This window comes from Chelonoidis abingdonii, chromosome 11 (genome assembly GCF_003597395.2).
Source record: "Chelonoidis abingdonii isolate Lonesome George chromosome 11, CheloAbing_2.0, whole genome shotgun sequence".
In the NCBI taxonomy this organism is placed as follows: domain Eukaryota; kingdom Metazoa; phylum Chordata; order Testudines; family Testudinidae; genus Chelonoidis; species Chelonoidis abingdonii.
The window spans coordinates 27,198,955-27,215,449 of NC_133779.1; the positions used below are offsets into that span (position 1 = coordinate 27,198,955).

General features: G+C 49.8%; 1 protein-coding gene and 1 long non-coding RNA gene across 3 annotated transcripts in view; both read left to right on the forward strand.

Annotated features, from left to right (window-relative positions):
• Positions 1–6,296, forward strand: part of LOC116822589 (excitatory amino acid transporter 1-like) — a 138,467-nt gene extending 132,171 nt beyond the window's left edge. For both annotated transcript variants that reach the window (XM_032776573.2, XM_032776576.2), the window contains 2 exons: positions 1,525–1,659; positions 5,001–6,296. In XM_032776573.2, coding sequence (XP_032632464.1) covers positions 1,525–1,659; positions 5,001–5,196 — 331 coding nt within the window. In that variant the 3' untranslated portion in view covers positions 5,197–6,296. The remainder of the gene's footprint in view (positions 1–1,524; positions 1,660–5,000) is intronic.
• The window catches only part of LOC142047451 (uncharacterized), a 390,762-nt gene extending 377,653 nt beyond the window's left edge, over positions 1–13,109 (forward strand). Inside the window, exon 2 of the long non-coding RNA XR_012656719.1 lies at positions 11,760–13,109. This is a non-coding gene — a long non-coding RNA (uncharacterized LOC142047451). The remainder of the gene's footprint in view (positions 1–11,759) is intronic.
• Positions 13,110–16,495: the final 3,386 nt, after the last annotated feature.

Here is a 16,495-nt window from a genome sequence, read left to right on the forward strand (position 1 = left end):
GGCTCTTGTTTGTAGAAAGGGATGAAATAGCACTAGGATCTGAACAGTCCTGCACTTCGTGGAGTTTGAACTCTGTACCATGTGGTTGCCCCATGCCATAGAACAGGGGTGGGGAACCTATGGCCTGTGGGCCAGATCTGGCCCGTTGCTTAATTTCATCCAGCCCATGCATCCCATAGGCTGGGGAGGCTGTGCCTCCCCAAACAGCCAGGCGTGGACCTGCCGACGCTCCGCCCTGCCCAGGCCCTCTCCCCTCCTGTTCAGTGTGCGGCTCCTCCAGTCCCCCTGTGTTCCAGCCAGGGCTGGGGGGCTGCCCACCTGGCACTCTGGGGCTGGGCAGACTTGTGCGTCATCCACCCTTCTTTTGGTCTGACCCAGTATGGCCGTTCTTATGTTCTCAAAGAAACCTTTACTGGATACTGTGTCCAGTTCTGGCCTCCATGCCTCAGAAAGGATGTTGAAAAATTGGAGAGGGCTCAGAGCAGAGTTACAAGAATGATTCAAGGTCTGGAGAACCTTGCAATGAGAGCATAAAGAAGCTCAATATATTTAGCTTATTGAGGTGACTTGATCACTGTCTATATGTTCATACCCGATAAGAAGATTTCTGATAGCAGAGAGCTCTTTAATCTTATAGATTCATAGACATAAAGTCAAAGGGGTCCATTCTGATCATCAGTTCTGACCTCTTCCATAACTCTAGCCATAGCTTCTGGGAGAACTAGAGCAGATCTTTTAATTTAGAAAGATGTCCAATCTTGATTAAAGACTGCAAGTAACAGCTAATCCACTATGTTCCTTGGTAAGTAATTTGTTCTCATTATTAAAAATTGTTCCTTATTTCCAGTTTGAATGTATCTAGCTGCAACTTCCAGCCACTGGATTTTTTTCTACCTTTGTCCACTAGGTTGAAGAACCCTCTAGTATTATATATTTTCTTCCCACAGAAGTACTTACAGACTCCTCATCACACATGCAGTGCAGGGTTTGGATGGTGGCAGTAAATAAGGCAGGGGCTACACACTGACTGAGGAATACTGAACAAGCTGCCGCCTTCACTGAGCATTGTCCATCCTTTGCACTGAATGAGGTGCAATCCTGTGGAAACATAGTGTGTGGTTATGGAATTAAGGAATGTACCATAATGCCTAGAGACAAGAGGGCAGCGCTAGGCTTGCACAGGCCACCAAAGATCTGCCATTTCCTACCTTTGCAGTGTGTGATTTTGCAACCTTAACATTTTAATATAGTTTTTTGTGTGTGTGCAATTGAAAAATAGAATAAAAGAAAAATAAGTGTGGAACCAAATCTGGGGCTTGAACCTGTTCCATTGATGCCACAGAGAAAGATCTCGGCGGCTTCAGTGGGAGCAGAAGTGGGCACTGATTAAATGCAGACCTGCCCCTTTGCATAGTGGATTAGCTGTTACTTGCAGTCTTTAATCAAGATTGGACATCTTTCTAAATTAAGTGGCTTACACTTTTCTTTCTCTTGTTGATCACTGTGCTTTCCTGTCCTCCCCAGCATCACTGCCACTGCAGCCAGCATTGGAGCGGCAGGCATCCCCCAGGCAGGCCTGGTGACCATGATGATTGTGCTGACATCGGTGGGGCTGCCAACCGAGGACATCACACTAATCATTGCGGTGGACTGGTTTCTGTAAGTTCCCTGCTCCAGCTGCAGAGCCTGTTCCTCCCTGCTGCGCATGGGAGTTTGCTGTACTTGGCTCTTGTTCCGAGCAGCACAGCACAGCTTACAATCTACTCCTGTACATGTGAGCTCCAGCCAGGGCTCCTCAGCACGTATCCCAGAGACTCCAGGCACCAGTGACCATGCTCAGAGCAGCCAAGTCACTGAGCAGAGTAGGCTCCACTTGCTCTAAACTGGCCAAGTCCTAAAGACTTTCTAGAGCTTCAGGGCCAGGTTGTCCCCAAAAGGCATAGGCCTGCGTTGGGGCAGTACTGCACCCAGGGAGCATGGGGAGGGATTGTGTCTCAAGGAGGCAAAGGGCCCCTCAGAGACAGGAGTGTGGTGTCGGAATAGGGAGGACCAGGGGGCCATGGCCCTCCCACTTTTTGAAAGTGGACAGGTTAGCCCCACCCCTGCCTCCAATCCTGCCCCTGTTCTTCCCCCCGAGGGCCTCCTTCCCCCAAGCCAGGCTGGCAGCTGGAACCCAGGGTGGGGGGAGCCAAGAGAAGCCCCAGGCCCGTGTCCCCATTCCTGGGCCCCCTGCCCAGGGCAGGTGGAGGGTCCGCATCTCCTCATAGCTGCCTGGCCAATGGCTGGGCTGCAGCTCCGAGGCACCAGCCCCTGGCAGGAGCCGGGTCAGGGTAAGAACCATGCGGGCAGCTGTGAGGAGCCACAAACCCTCCACTTGCCCTGGGCTGAGGCCCACAAGGCAGGAACACGGGCCAGAGGCTGTTCTTGGCCCCCTCACCCTGGGCAGGGTGGAGGGTCTGCGACTCCTGGCCTGCTCTGAGTTCTGGCTTGGCCGGGAGCAGGACCATGGTGGGAGCGGGGCTCCTGCTCCCCCACTTTTGGGAAGGTTCCGCCGGGGCTGGAGTATGGCCATGGCAGACAGCAGCAATATTTGTGTACTCTGCATTCGTTGTGATATAGACAACTGTGGGCATTAAAAATTAACAGATGAATAGACTGAACAAGCAGCTCCCAAGTCTAAGACTGTGTTGGTAAGAAGGAAATTGACCAGGGCTGCAGGCAGATGACAGTGGGTGAGTGCCAGAAAGTGCACCCCTGCAACACAGAGCAGGGGATGGAGGCTGGCTAAGGGTCTCAGGGCTGGAGTTGGCTGAGGAAGGCGAAGGAAAATAGGGAGCTGGTGAAATGGTGTTGGCTTCTGTGTTTAAATGATTGCACCGTGTGTGAGCACCCCCTCATGGCCAGAGATCATGCTGCAGCAGCCGGCCTCTCCCTTTCCTTGGGCCCCTTTCCTTGGGGCCCTTTAGTAACTCACTCCGTTAACTGATACTGCAGCGTTTTCTGCTCATTGCTTCACAGGGATGGGTTAGAGCAAGAGAGGGTGTACGCTGGTGCTAGGGTGTCTGTAGCGGGCACTCAGAGCTGTGATAGCACAGTTTGGGGGTCATCCCCCAGTAAAGCTCCATCCCCCCTTCCTATGTGCACAGGCCCAGCACCCTTCCCTGTCCCCTCTAAACCCCTGCCCTCACACAGTGCTAGGCCCACTCATGTCGTGCAGGTGCTTAAACATTCCAAATCCAAGGCAATTTGCACCCAAACCCCTCTGTTGGGAAGCAGTTCCAGCTGCCACACATGCAAGTTACCTGAGAAACCACAAAGGCAAAGAAATGAAAAGTTAAAGCACCTAGCAGTATGTGCCCTCTACTCCATCCACAGACACACACCATTTCACTACCACAATTACCATACACCACATGGCACAGCCTTAAATGTCCCCCAAAAGATTCCAGCCTTCTACCCCCACATTTTTCAACATGTGTAACATACAGAGTGTCATCTCTATAGCAAAGTGTAATCAAGTCAGAAGATGACACAGGCTTAGTCCACCAGTTGGGCCTCTGCTTGTCAAGAATCAGTTTTCATCCCTTTCAATGCCGAACTGATGCTAGGATAGCTGGGCATTATACATAATGTGTAATCGTAAAGCACACACAGGTACCCACCAGCATTAGCAGGGACAATCTGATCGTCACCAACACAGAGGCCAAGAAGGGGGTTTGTTTGGGGTCATAAGAATTACAAGTGAGCAGAGCAAGTTCAAGGACAAATGACTTCTGCCTAGATGTGCCTCCCACAGTCAACCGAACTGGAGGAGTAAACCTTTGTATACTCTGGTGAGCTGTGGAAGCTCAAGGTGAAGAAACAGGTCCTACTGGCAACAGTGCATGTGGGGTAGGTTGCTGTCCCTGTGGGCAGCATTAAGATTCTGGGGTAGATGTGGCAATCATATGTCTGCCAGTGGGTGTAGAGGGAGTGTACCAATCAGTGGCTTCATTCCTCACTCCGTGGTTTTGTATCACGTGAGTTTTGTGTGTGGCCACCTTGACTATTTCACAAGGACATTTTTGTGTGTGTGTAAAAAAGTAGTAGAATGATGACATAACAGTGACCAGCAAAGAAACCAGAGCAATTTGGTGGGAAATGATTTTTAATCAGATTATGTCAAACTCTTGGTGGGGGCAGTTTGGTTGGTTGGTTTTGTTCAGCCTCGTTTTAAGGCACAGTTCTGCTCAGAAACAGCTTGGCTAGGGGGTGTCCTTGTTTGTCTTTCAGTGAGTCCAAATCCAAAGCCAGTTGCCAGCCCTGGGCCCTGTGAGTCAGGCTCCAATGCACCATCACCAGTAGAAAAGGTTCTGCAGGCCAAATTACCTCTCCAGGAGAGCTGTGCAGCCCAGAGCTGGGAGCAGGATTGCACAAGTGTGAAGTGATGGGAAGTCCTTTCAATGCCAGAGTAGAGTTCACTCTGTCTCAGCCCAGCTGGCTCTACCAAATGAAAAAAAATTATCTGAGACACTAAAGGCAGCAAAACTGAGAGTGATACACAGAGTCTGATTTTCGTCTCTCACCAGTTGTAAACTGAGAGCAATTCCTTTGAAACCAGTGGAACTGTACTGGTCCTATTGACATTCCAGGGAAGTGTCGGGCGTAAGTGAGAGGAGGGAGCAGATCAGTTGAATAAGAAGGAATCAGTTTAAAATCACTTCTCTGAGACAAACTGAACTTCAGGTATCCCAAGTCAAGGGGGCCATTTCGCAGTTGCCTAGATCTGCCTTAGGAAGATTTTCAGCACAAAATTCTTTTTGATCCTTTGTCTAAAGCACCAGGCACTAGAGCTGCTTGAAAAAAGGGGAACATTTCCCTGAAAATGTTCGTGGAAAATGTGTCCCTTTTTTTGTTGAAATTCAGAGATTTTTCAGCCTGCTCTGGTACCAAACAGTGATGACATTTCCCTGAAAGACTCGTTCCGTTTTTCCTGGTCACTCTTCTCTGCTGTTTTCCAGGGACCGTCTGAGAACCACCACCAATGTGCTAGGGGACTCCCTGGGAGCCGGGATTGTGGAGCACCTGTCTCGGCATGAGCTGGATGCACAGGACAGTGAGCTTGGGAATTCTGTGATTGAGGAGAATGAGAAGCCCTACCACCTGATCTACCAGGCGAACACCCACAAGCACCGCAGCAGCGAGACAATCATGTGACGCCAGGGAGCAGGGTTCAGACTGAGCCTTTAAAAAGCTCAGGACTGGAAGACAAACCTCTCAGCAGCGGGGAATGGAGAAAGAGCCAAGCAGAAGCAAACTCTCCTCCCCGCCATTTCCCCACGCAGCCTCTTTTAAACCTAAGCTACAGAGAAAACAAAGACTTAACCCTTTCCTCACCTAGAGAGTTGGATGTTCATTGTGACCCTCCTATTAGAGAAGCAGGACTGAGAGATCCTGGCTTTGTGGCCCCACCCTGGACTAGACTAGGAATGGGAGGATAATAGTATTTAGATTAGTAACTTTCTCCTCTGCAAGTTGAGACAGAAAGCTGGAGCAGCCTCTGTCTCCCATTTCTAGACATTGTCTGAGGCACCATGTGTTTCATTAGCATCTTTCTTCACATTTTTATCTGCCTTTCTTTGCACGCTTGGCATGTGAAGGGTTAAGAACCAAGACAATAGGCAGCAACTGGCTCCCAGAATTGGTTGGTATTTTGCAGTAACCAACTAGGATCTGGTTGCTTCCATGGTACGTCCCTATCACTATACAGCAGCATTTTTCTTATGAAGTCCTGGCTTTCTAGTTTCTAGTGTGATCCAGGAATCGGACCTGAGTATGTTACAATCAAAGGTAGAGCTGTCTAGCAACTCCCCTGGTTCTCAGCTAAAGCACTACCTAACCAATAACTGGAGCTAGATTAATGATTTAATTGTCACTGTGGCTGCATAGAAGCATTGTCACAAAATTCTTAATGGCTTGTCCTCTTGCAGAGATGCAGAGTCAAACAGCTGGTCAGGCTCCACGGGTCTGAGGATCACCACTGGGAACCCAGTTTATGTTAGCAAGGGATACACAAGGAATCAGTGAGGAGCCCCCAGAAGAACTCCCCAACTTCTCAAGTGGCAATTTTATTTATATCAGAATAGTAGCAGTGACATCACAGCAGCTTGGGGTTCCTGAGGGCCTGTCTCATGCAGTATCCTGGCTACTTTGTTACAGGCAGCTCTCGGGGCTGCATGGCTTTCACGGGGCTGGGAGACTGTGGACAGTATGGACATTCTGACTTTTCTTTTACTCTTAAGTTCAGGGCCGCCTGGGGGGGGGGCAAGTGGGGCAATTTGCCTCGGGACCTGCAGGGGCCCCCACGAGAGTTTTTCGGGGCCCCTGGACGGGGTCCTTCACTCACTGTGAGGAAACTCTTACAGGCCCGGGCCTCCGGAGCTTCTTCCGCTCTTGGTCTTCACCGGTGGGGAGTCCTTCCGCTCCGGGGTGGAAGGACCCCACGCCACCAAATTACCGCCAAAGTAGGACCCACCACCAAAGTGCAGCCGGGTCTTCGGCAGCAGTTTGGCGGCAGGGGCTCCTTCCATTCTGGGACCTGCCGCCGAAGTGCCCTGAACACCCGCGATGGGGGTGCCTCACCGCCAAATTACCGCCGAAGATCTGGCTGCACTTTGGCAGCAGGTCCCACTTTGGCGGTAATTCAGCGGCGGGGGTTCCCGCCGCGGGTCTTCGGGGCAGTTCGGCAGAGGGTCCCGGAGTGGAAGGACCCCCTGCCACCGAATTACCGCTGAAGCGGGGGCCCCCCGCCGCCAAAGACTCCAGGCCCCCCGAATCCTCTGGGTGGCCCTGCTTTAGTTTGGGACAAAATATCATTACCTGTGAATATGGGCCAGGCTGGCAGAACCAGGAAGGGGTTGGATGACTTCTGTTCATCTGAAAAGCTGCTAGAGGTGGGCACACGAACACAGACCATGAATTGATTGACATTGGTTAAAGCATCTAGCAGTCTGTAGGTACTCCTGGTTCTTGTGGCCCATCAGGACTTGGATGGGAAATCAGGCTCCTTCTAGGAGGTTGTGCCATTCCTTGAAAGTTGCCTTGATAGCCAGTAGCTCCTTGTCCTGACTACCATAGCTTTTTTCTGCCAGGGTTAGCTTCTGAGAATAAAAGGCATAAGGGTGGAATAGAGGTGGGGGGGCATGTTGACCTATGGCAAAGTTTGAGGTGTAGTCCTCGATTGTAAATGGTTTAATGGAATCTGGGTGAATCAGGATGAGTGCTGAGGTGAACTTCTGTGGATTAAAGGCCGACTGAGCCTCTGCACCAGGCAAACCGGGGCTCCCTTTTACATGAGCACCATTAATCATGCCGCCAGGCTAGAGAATCCTTTAATAAATTGCCTGTAGAAACTGGCAAACCCGAGGAATTGCAGCATCCTGCTACCTGCTTGGGCACAGCCCAGTTGGCTATTGCTGCCACCTGACATGGGTCCATGGTGAGGTTCTCGTGCAAGACGATATATCCCAAGAATTCCCACTGTGTCTTTATGGAACTCAGTTGTTCTCCACACTGGAGAGGCAGGGCCAGACCTGATCAATTTGCATGGGTTTGGGCACTGGAGAAAGGACTGGAGGAGGGGGCTGGAGCCAGCAGGGCAGTGGACGCTGGGAGGACTATATTTTTCCTTGGCAGAATTTGGTCAGGCAGTCCGTTGATCTTGATGCATAGGTCGACTAACCCATGGTGGGATGGTGATCCCACCCATGCCAGATCGTCTTTAATAGCATCGTTTTAGGCCAGGCTGGAAATGATAATTCTGGTCAGCCTCATTCCACTCAGTGTTTGCTGCCAAGCGTTGGCACTCTAGCATCCCTGCTAACACCTGAAATGCAGCTTCAGCTGCACACTCGAAGATCACTGCCATAGCTTGAATGAAGTCTTCACATTGTCCCAGAATGGCTTCAGGATTGGAGATGCCAAGCTCCCCAGTAAACAGGCTGATAATCTGTCCCACTCCGGTTGGTCAGTGGGGTACATAGAATCACAGGGTTGGAAGAGACCTCAGGAGGTCACCTAGTCCAACCCCTATCTCTGAGTGTATCAGAAATAGGAGCCAACATTGATTAAGGAACTCATGAAATGTATTGTGATGGCCACTGAGTTCATCAGATGGGGAGCTTAGACTCACAGGGAACAAGGGTCAGAGCTGAAGGCAGCATGGCTTGAGCTTGAAGGACTGCATTCTGCGCCTACAGGGCAGCACCCTGAGCTGGCATGGTCTGTAGGACTCTGGCTAGCTCTGTGAGAGAAATATTGGCCATTGTAGGTTCTGCACTCTCTGCCTCCTATTGTTTATATTGGGCTGTCAGTGACCAGAGCATGGGTGGTTGGGCTTAGTGATGGGAGCAGGATTAGGGCCTAATGGTTGGTAGGGGGGAATCGCAGCCCAGGGTCAGAGCTTCAGTACCTGGAGCGAGACAAGATTGGGGCCAAGGCAGCAGCAAGGCTGGGAATAGCAGGCACAAGAGCTGTTGCAGCTGTAGGTGAAAGCTTTGAGTAGCTGCTGAACTGCTGCTGCTTCTGTTGGGCATAAGAGCCAGTCTACTGACTTCTCCCACCAATCCAGCGGCGTAGACAGACAGGCAGCCTACTACAGGCCAGCTGCACTCATGAGCTTGCCGGAGACTGGGTCAGCTGCAGGCCCTGCTTCCAGACTGTGGGTCCCAATAACCACTCAGACACATGGCTGAGTGAAGGGGTAGTTTTACTAGGGAAGCAGATACCCTAGGTACAGAGGCTTAAACAGTTACAGTTCAAGGTGTGTAATAGAGGTTCCTGTTGGGGTCCCTGGCCAGCCCTGTCCAGAGCCAGGGCTCTTCTAGCCCACTGCTTAGGGTGCCCTTTCCAGTCCAGTCTCTTCTCCAGCAAACTGGAGCTTGCAGGTTTCCAGGCCAGGTTCAGTTAGTGTCTCTCATTGAGGCCTCTCTGCGCTGGCTCCCTGCCCAGCCACTGCCGCTCCCACATACATCCCACACAGACCTGCGGCCACCTGTGTCATCCGACAGTCACAGCCTGTTCCACGCGCAGCTCTCCACAGTTCCTTGGGCTTCTCTCCAGCTCCCTGCTGCCATGCAGCTCCCCCTCCTAAACAAAGCCTGGCCACTTCTGGTTGAGGGTCTTTCCCCTTACCTGGCCAGGAGTAAGGGGATGTGTGGTGAGGAGGGGGCTGACAGGATTTGTAGCCCCCTGCTCTGCAGAGCCAGCACACTACCTTTCATGGGAGCTGGGCAATTAGCACCTTGGGCAAGGCTTGGAAGCATTGACAGCTTCAGACAGCTGGGTCTTATTTTTCTGATTTATTTTTGTAAGTGAAATATCTGCACAATTCTATCATTTGAAAGCAGGCTGCTGCTCCCTTGCCAGTAACTTGATTCATGTCCTGCTGGAGGGATTCCCATTGCAGACTGGTCCCTCGTGACAGTGATAGACTGGCACAGTGCAGGCTGTAGGGCTTCTACTCCATCTTTTAAATCAGTGCCTAAATAAGGAGAGCTCAGAAAAACCGTCCGAGAATCCAGTGCATTACACACGTTTACTATTTACACAGTGTGGTGGCCTGAACATCCCTAGCTGAGCCATCTCCTAGTGGAACTGCCATTTAATACAGTAAAGACCTAAGCTAAGGAAACTAGAATGTAACACATCCCAGGCTCTAATAAAGTCACAGTCTGACAAGCCCAGGGAAGGGGGAAAGTAGGAATTACAGCAACATCCTCTTCGTAATGTCTCCACCCAGAGGGTAGACTGATCATGCATGTGGGCTAGGGAACAGAGTACCAAACTAGATCTGCAGCTGATCTGCTGCATGTCCTTAGACACATCACCTTCCCCCTTTGTCTCAGTCTTCCCATCTGAAAAATGATTCTGATTCTGACCCACCTGGGTAAAGCACTTGAGAAGTGCCGATAGAAAGTGCTATGTAACAATCACCATTTCAGAGAGGAGTAAAATTCAGCTTCACACAGAAACTTAGCTGCAGCCTTAACTATGGAAAGGCAGACAGCTATCAGAACTGGAATCTCCATCAGTCATGGTTCCTTCCCCACTCTGAACTTTAGGGTACAGATCTGGAGACCTGCATGAAAGACCCCCTAAGCTTATTTACCAGCTTAGGTTAACTGTAAGCTGCCACCACCAAGCGTGGTCCAAATCTTAGGGGAGAGCCACTTGGAACTCTGCCTTCCCCCAAATATTTCCCAAGTCCCTAACCCCCCATTTCCTGGGCAGATTTGAGACTAATTCCTCCCCCGCAAAGTCCTTACACCCCTTTTCCTGGGCAGGCTTGAGAGTATACCCTCACCAATTAGTCCTGGTGAACACAGATCCAAAACCCTTGAATCTTAAAACAATGAAAAATCAATCAGGTTCTTAAAAGAAGAATTTTATTAAAAGAAAAGGTTAAGTTCATCTCTGTAAAATCAGGATGGAAATAACTTTACAGGGTAATCAGATTCGAAGAGCCCAGAGGAACCCCCTCTAGCCTTAGTTTCAAAGTTACAGCAAAATAGGGATAAACCTCCCTCTAGCAAAGGAACATTTACAAGTTGGAGAAAACAAAGCTAAAACTAACACGCCTTGCCTGGCTGTTACTAACAAGTTTGAAATATGAGAGACTTGTGCAGAAAGATTTGGAGAACATGGACTGATGTCCCGTCTCTCTTAGTCCCAACAAAAGCCTTCCCTCCCCTCCCCCTCCAAGATTTGAAGGTATCTTGTCCCCTTATTAGTCCTGTGGGTCAGGTGTCAGCCAGGTTACCTGAGCTTCTTAACCCTTTACAGGTAAAAGGATTTTGATGCCTCTGGCCAGGAGGGATTTTATAGAATTGTATAAAGGAGGGTTGTTACTCTTCCCTTTATAGTTATGACAATCCTTAGAGGTTTTTATGGCCTGGCTTGACAAAGCCCTGGCTGGGATTATTTAGTTGGGGTTGGTCCTGCTTTATGCAAGGGGTTGTCAGTGATTTTCAAACTTTTTTTCTGGCGACCCAGTTGAAGAAAATTGTTCATGTCCATGACCCAACAGAACTGGGGATGAGGGGTTTGAGGTGTGAGAGGGCCTCAGGCTGGGGCAGAGGGTTGGGGTGTGGGGGTGAGGGCTGTGGGGTGGGGCCAGGGTGAGGGGTTTGGGGTGCAGGAGAGGGCTCTGGGTTTGGGGGGGCTCAGCTGGGGCAGGGAGTTGGGGTGTGGGAAGGGTTCAGGCTCTAGGCTGGGGTGCAGGCTCTGGGGTAGGGGTGCAGGAGGGGGCTCTGGGTTGGGGGGGCTCAGCTGGGGCAGGGAGTGGGGTGTGGGAAGGGCTCCGGGCTCTAGACTGGGGGTGCAGGCTCTGGGGTAGGGCCAGAGATGAGGGGGTTGGGTGCAGGAAGGGGTCCGGGTTTAGGGAGGCTCAGGGCTGGAGCAGGAGATTGGGGCACAGGCTTACTTGGCGGCTCCTGGTCACGGTGCAGAGGGGGTGCTAAGGCAGCTGCCTGCTTGTCCTGGCACCACAGACTGCACTGCACCCAGAAGGGCCAAGCAGCAGATCCAATGCGCAAGTGGCTCCGCACAGCTTTCACACCACAGGCACCCCCCCAGTTCCCATTGGTCGGTTCCCGCCAAATGGAGTTTGGAGCGAGCTTGGACGGATGGCAGTTGCACAGATGCCGTGCCCTCCTCCAGCCCAGCTGCACTCTGGGAAGCGCAGCGCGGTGGTCAGAACAGGGCCCTGGGCTGGAACCCAGAGTAGAGGGTGGGCCTGGGTTCCCCCCAAACCTCCCAACTCCTAATCAGACACAGGAGGAGCTGACCCAGACTGTGGGGAAGATCACTGAGGTGAGCAAATCTGCCATTAAGCGCAGGACCCATCAAGGTAGAAGAGGAACTTTGTCACAGCACCTAGAAGGAGGCAGCAGTGCACATGACTTGAAGCACAAACACAGGCACTATGGGAAGTTTTTACTCTAAAAACTTAGACACTGAGTGAATTTAGGCACCTACAGAGTTAATTCAGTGGGTGTTTTGTGAATCGCAATGGTGCCTAAAACTGGGATATAGGCACCTACACCCAGCCTTAGCCACCTAAGCACCTTTATGACTCTAGGCTGGAAATACAGAGCTCCCTCTCTGTGAGACTGCACACTCCATTCTGGTGCTCGACTCAATTAACCAAGTAACTCCCTCCTTAAAAACAGACACCTTCGGGAGGTCATATTGACACTTGGATGCCCAAGACCAGCCTTGCTAGGAAGGAGCACCGTACATATATTCTGTTTGTCATGTCAGCGGGTGGTATCTCTAGGATTTTGCATATGAGAGGGTGGAACATTCTTTACTGAGAATTGGGATGCCCAGGTACATCCCATACTCCTGTTGTGTTTGTCTTTGTTACACCGAGTGGGATAGACTAAGCCTGTCCAGCCAACAAAGCATAGGATTTTGAACAACACCCTCCAAACCCGAAGATTTAGCTTTGCCCTAGTCCTTGAAAATCTGATATTGAAAGTGTTCGTGTTTAAAATTCTATTGTCAAGAGGTACCTGAGGGTCTGTCTCTGTTAACTAAGTGATGCTTCTTCCTATAAGGACCTTCCAATTGTTTTTGTATTTTAAACAAGTCATGTGTCTGCGTCCATGTGACTGCAGTGCAGTCTTGTTTCTAACTATTGGGTGTGCAATGTGTGGGCTTGAACAAGGAGTTTGTTCACTGCTTTAAATATGTAAAGAACTGCTTGGCCAAAACACATCTTGTTAAAATGGAGAAACACAGAATTTTCAGGACAAAGGCAACATTTTGAAGTGGTGAAAGCAAATTTACACACAGGAGCCAAAAAGTATCAAATGGGCAGTTTGTTCCAGGAGCCAAAATTTTGCCCAGTGGATCCACTTCTGGAACAATGGCCTGTCCATCCATGGCTGCACATAGGGATGGAAGAAATTGACAACTGAAAACCATTGCTTGATCATGTGCTCATAGTGTGCTCACAAGTTGGCTGTGTTTATGCTTGAGGGCTGCTTCTGTATGCTTTGAGTTTCAGAGATTTTAATGGTGGAGATTTTGTGTATTTGAAAAATAAAAGGAAACATTTTCCATGAGTCCTGCCTTGGAAGCATGATCTGACAAGCTTCAGTGTCTGAAATTAGAGACAAAGCCTCTGGCATCATTCATTACAGTTCATGGTGTTCACTTGTCCATGTCGTGGGGGCCTGCACTAGATGTAAATCTTCACCAGCAAGCCTCTCCCCTGAAGCTTTCACCTGACCTCTAGACCTTGCCAAATTCCTCATTACAAGTAGTTACAAACTGTCTTCCTTGCACTCAGGTGCCAAGTATATTCTTTCCATCTCTGCAAACCTTGTCCAAGAAATAATAGCTTGTGCTTAGCTCCACTTACTGGAAGGAGGATGAAAGTGTTTGGAGGGAGTACCTGTGTAATGTCCACCCTCCTCTATGAAAAGACGTGTCCCAGTACCAGAATATACAGTCAGGCCCACCTCAAAATGCTCTTACTGAAGCCCCAGCATCCCCCTCATGGTGTGCTAGGCAGGCCTAGCTTCTTCAGACAACTGCCCCTGGAATGCTAAAAAAGGCTAAAGGAATTAGGCACCTAATTTCCATTGACACTTCAGTATCTAACTCCCTTAGGTTTGTTTGAAAAATCCAAGACTAAAGTATCATCATTGAGCATCTAAGCTAATGCCAGGGGCAGTTCCTCATATCTCTTGGTTCAGGCTCCCTTGCAGACTCAGGCAGATGCCACATTCAGTTCATGTGCTGAAGGTTTTCTTTGCAGCTGTGACAGCTAGAGCCTTTCTATATAGATATAGCAAATGCTGTGATTCTGCAGAACAAGACACCAGCAGCAAGAAGAGGTACCATGTCGCTAACCTATGTGACCCAGCCCATTCTAAGCTGTGAGCACCATTAAGAGGCATCTGTGGGGACCGTAACATATTTTGGCAAACGCTGCATAGGGATGGGAATGCAGTAAATTGTGCTGCTACCACTGCTCAAAATTGGCAGCCAGGAGATTTGCCTCAACCTCCCACCCCACCATAAACATCTCCCCCTTACTCTCACAGATATTATGGAACACACAGCAAGCAGTAATAACAATGGGAATATTGGTTGTGCTGAGGTCTACACTAGTCAGCAAACAGCGCCAGCGAGCTTTTAAACATCCAAAGGCACATTCTACCACCATTCTGCACTTGCTCATCCTATAGTTGAACTGCTCCTTACTACTGTCCAGGCTGCCTGTGTATGGCTTCATGAGCCATGGAAGCAAGGGGTAGGCTGGGTCTCCAAAGATAACTATAGGTATTTCAACATCCCCAGCAGTAATTTTTCTGTTCTGGGAAGTAAGCCCCTTCTTGCAGCTGCTCAAACAGCCCAGAGTTCCTAAAGATGCGAGCATCATGCACCTTTCCCAGCCATCCCACGTTGATGTCGGTGAAATGTGCTTTGTGATCCACCAGTGCTTGCAGCACCATTAAGAAGTACCCCGAGCAGTTTATGTACTGGTTGGCAAGGTGATCTGGTGCCAAGATAGGGATATGCATTCCGTCTATCACCCCACCACAACTAGGGAAACCCATTGCAGCAAAGCCATCCACTATGACCTGCACATTTCCCAGAATCACTACCCTTGATAGCAGAACATCAGTGATTGCATTGGCTACTTGGATCACAGCAGTTGCCACAGTAGATTTGCCCACTCCAAATTGATTTCTCACCGACCAGTAGCAGTCAGGTGTTGCAAGCTTCCACAGGGCTATTGGAACTCGCTTCTCAACAGTCAGGGCAGCTCTCATCTTGGTATTCCTGTGCTTCTGGGTTGGGGAAAGCAATTCACAGAGTTCCAGGAAAGTGGTCTTACACATGCAAAAGTTTTGCAGCCACTAGGAATCATCCCATACCTGCAACATTATGTGGTCCCACCAGTCTGTGCTTGTTTGCTGGGCCCAGAATCGGTGTTCCACTGTATCAACCAGGCCCACTGCCGCCATGATGTCCCAATTCCCACAGCCTGTGCTTCAAGGAATGTCTGTGTCCATGTCATCACAGTAAACCTCGGGCTGCTATCTCTAGCCAGGTTCTGCACATACTGCAGTATATGCGCAAGGTGTTTACAATGCCGCAATAGCAGCGGTGAGCTGAGCAGGCTCCATGCTTGCTGCGCCATGGCTCTGCAGAGGTAACCCAGGAAAAAAGGCATGAAATGATTGTCTGCAGTTGCTTTCACGGAGGGAGAAGGGGAGAGTGACGACATGTACCCAAAACCACCGCTGACAATGTTTTGCCCCATCAAGCATTGGGAGCTTAAACTCATAATTCCCAGCGGGAGACTGCAGGAACTGTGAGATAGCTACCCACAGTGCACTGCTTCATGAGTCAATGCTAGCCACAGTAGTGAGGACGCACTCTGCAGATTTAGTGCGCTTAGTGGAGACATACACAATTCGACTGTATAAAATCGATTTCTATAAAATCAACCTAATTTCATAGTGTACATCATCCCTTGTGTTGAGTATCAATGGGTGTAGCTCTACTAGAGCTAAGGCTGAGACTCACTCCTGTTTCACAGCTGACGTTTCCAGTGCAGTACAATCCACGTGCTCACACCAATTGAACAGCCGTGCCTCAGGCAGGGCGTGGGGGAAGGTTCTGGTCCAAGATGAGGTCATCTGAGAAATTTTTAAAGATAAAGTGCCCCTAAAATATGACCATTACATTTTCCAGTTCTTAGAACTGTGAAAGCAGCAGAGAATCCTGTGCACCTTACAGACTACAGACGTTTTGGAGCGTTGAGCTTTCGTGGTGAATACCCACTTCGTCAGACGCAGGTAGTGGAAATTTCCAGGGCAGGTATATATGCGAGCAAGCAAGCTAGAGATAACGAGGTTAGTTCAATCAGGGAGGATGGCCCTCTTCTAGCAGTAGAGGTGTGAAAACCAAGGGAGGAGAAACTGGCTCTGTAATTGGCAAGCCATTCACAGTCTTTGTTTAGCCAGAGCTGATGGTGTCAAATTTGCAATGAACTGAAGCTCAGCAGTTTCTCTTTGAAGTCTGGTCCTGAAGTTTTTTTGCTGCAGGATGGCCCTTAAGGTCTGCTATAGTGTGGCCAGGGAGGTTGAAGTGCTCTCCTACAGGTTTTTGTATATTGCCATTCCTGATATCTGATTTGTGTCCATTTATCCAGGTGCACCAGCACTGCACACCGTACCATAGTAACTCTAGCTCAGAACCAATCCATGCAACAACTCAATGCCAACTTCTGCCCACATATCTACACCAGCGACACCATCACAGGACCTAACCAGATCAGCCACACACCACCGGTTCATTCACCTGCACGTCCACCAATGTAATATACGCCATCATATGCCGCAATGCCCCTCTGCTATGTACATCGGCCAAACTGGGACAGTCTCTACGGAAAGGATAAATGGACACAAATCAGATATCAGGAATGGCAATA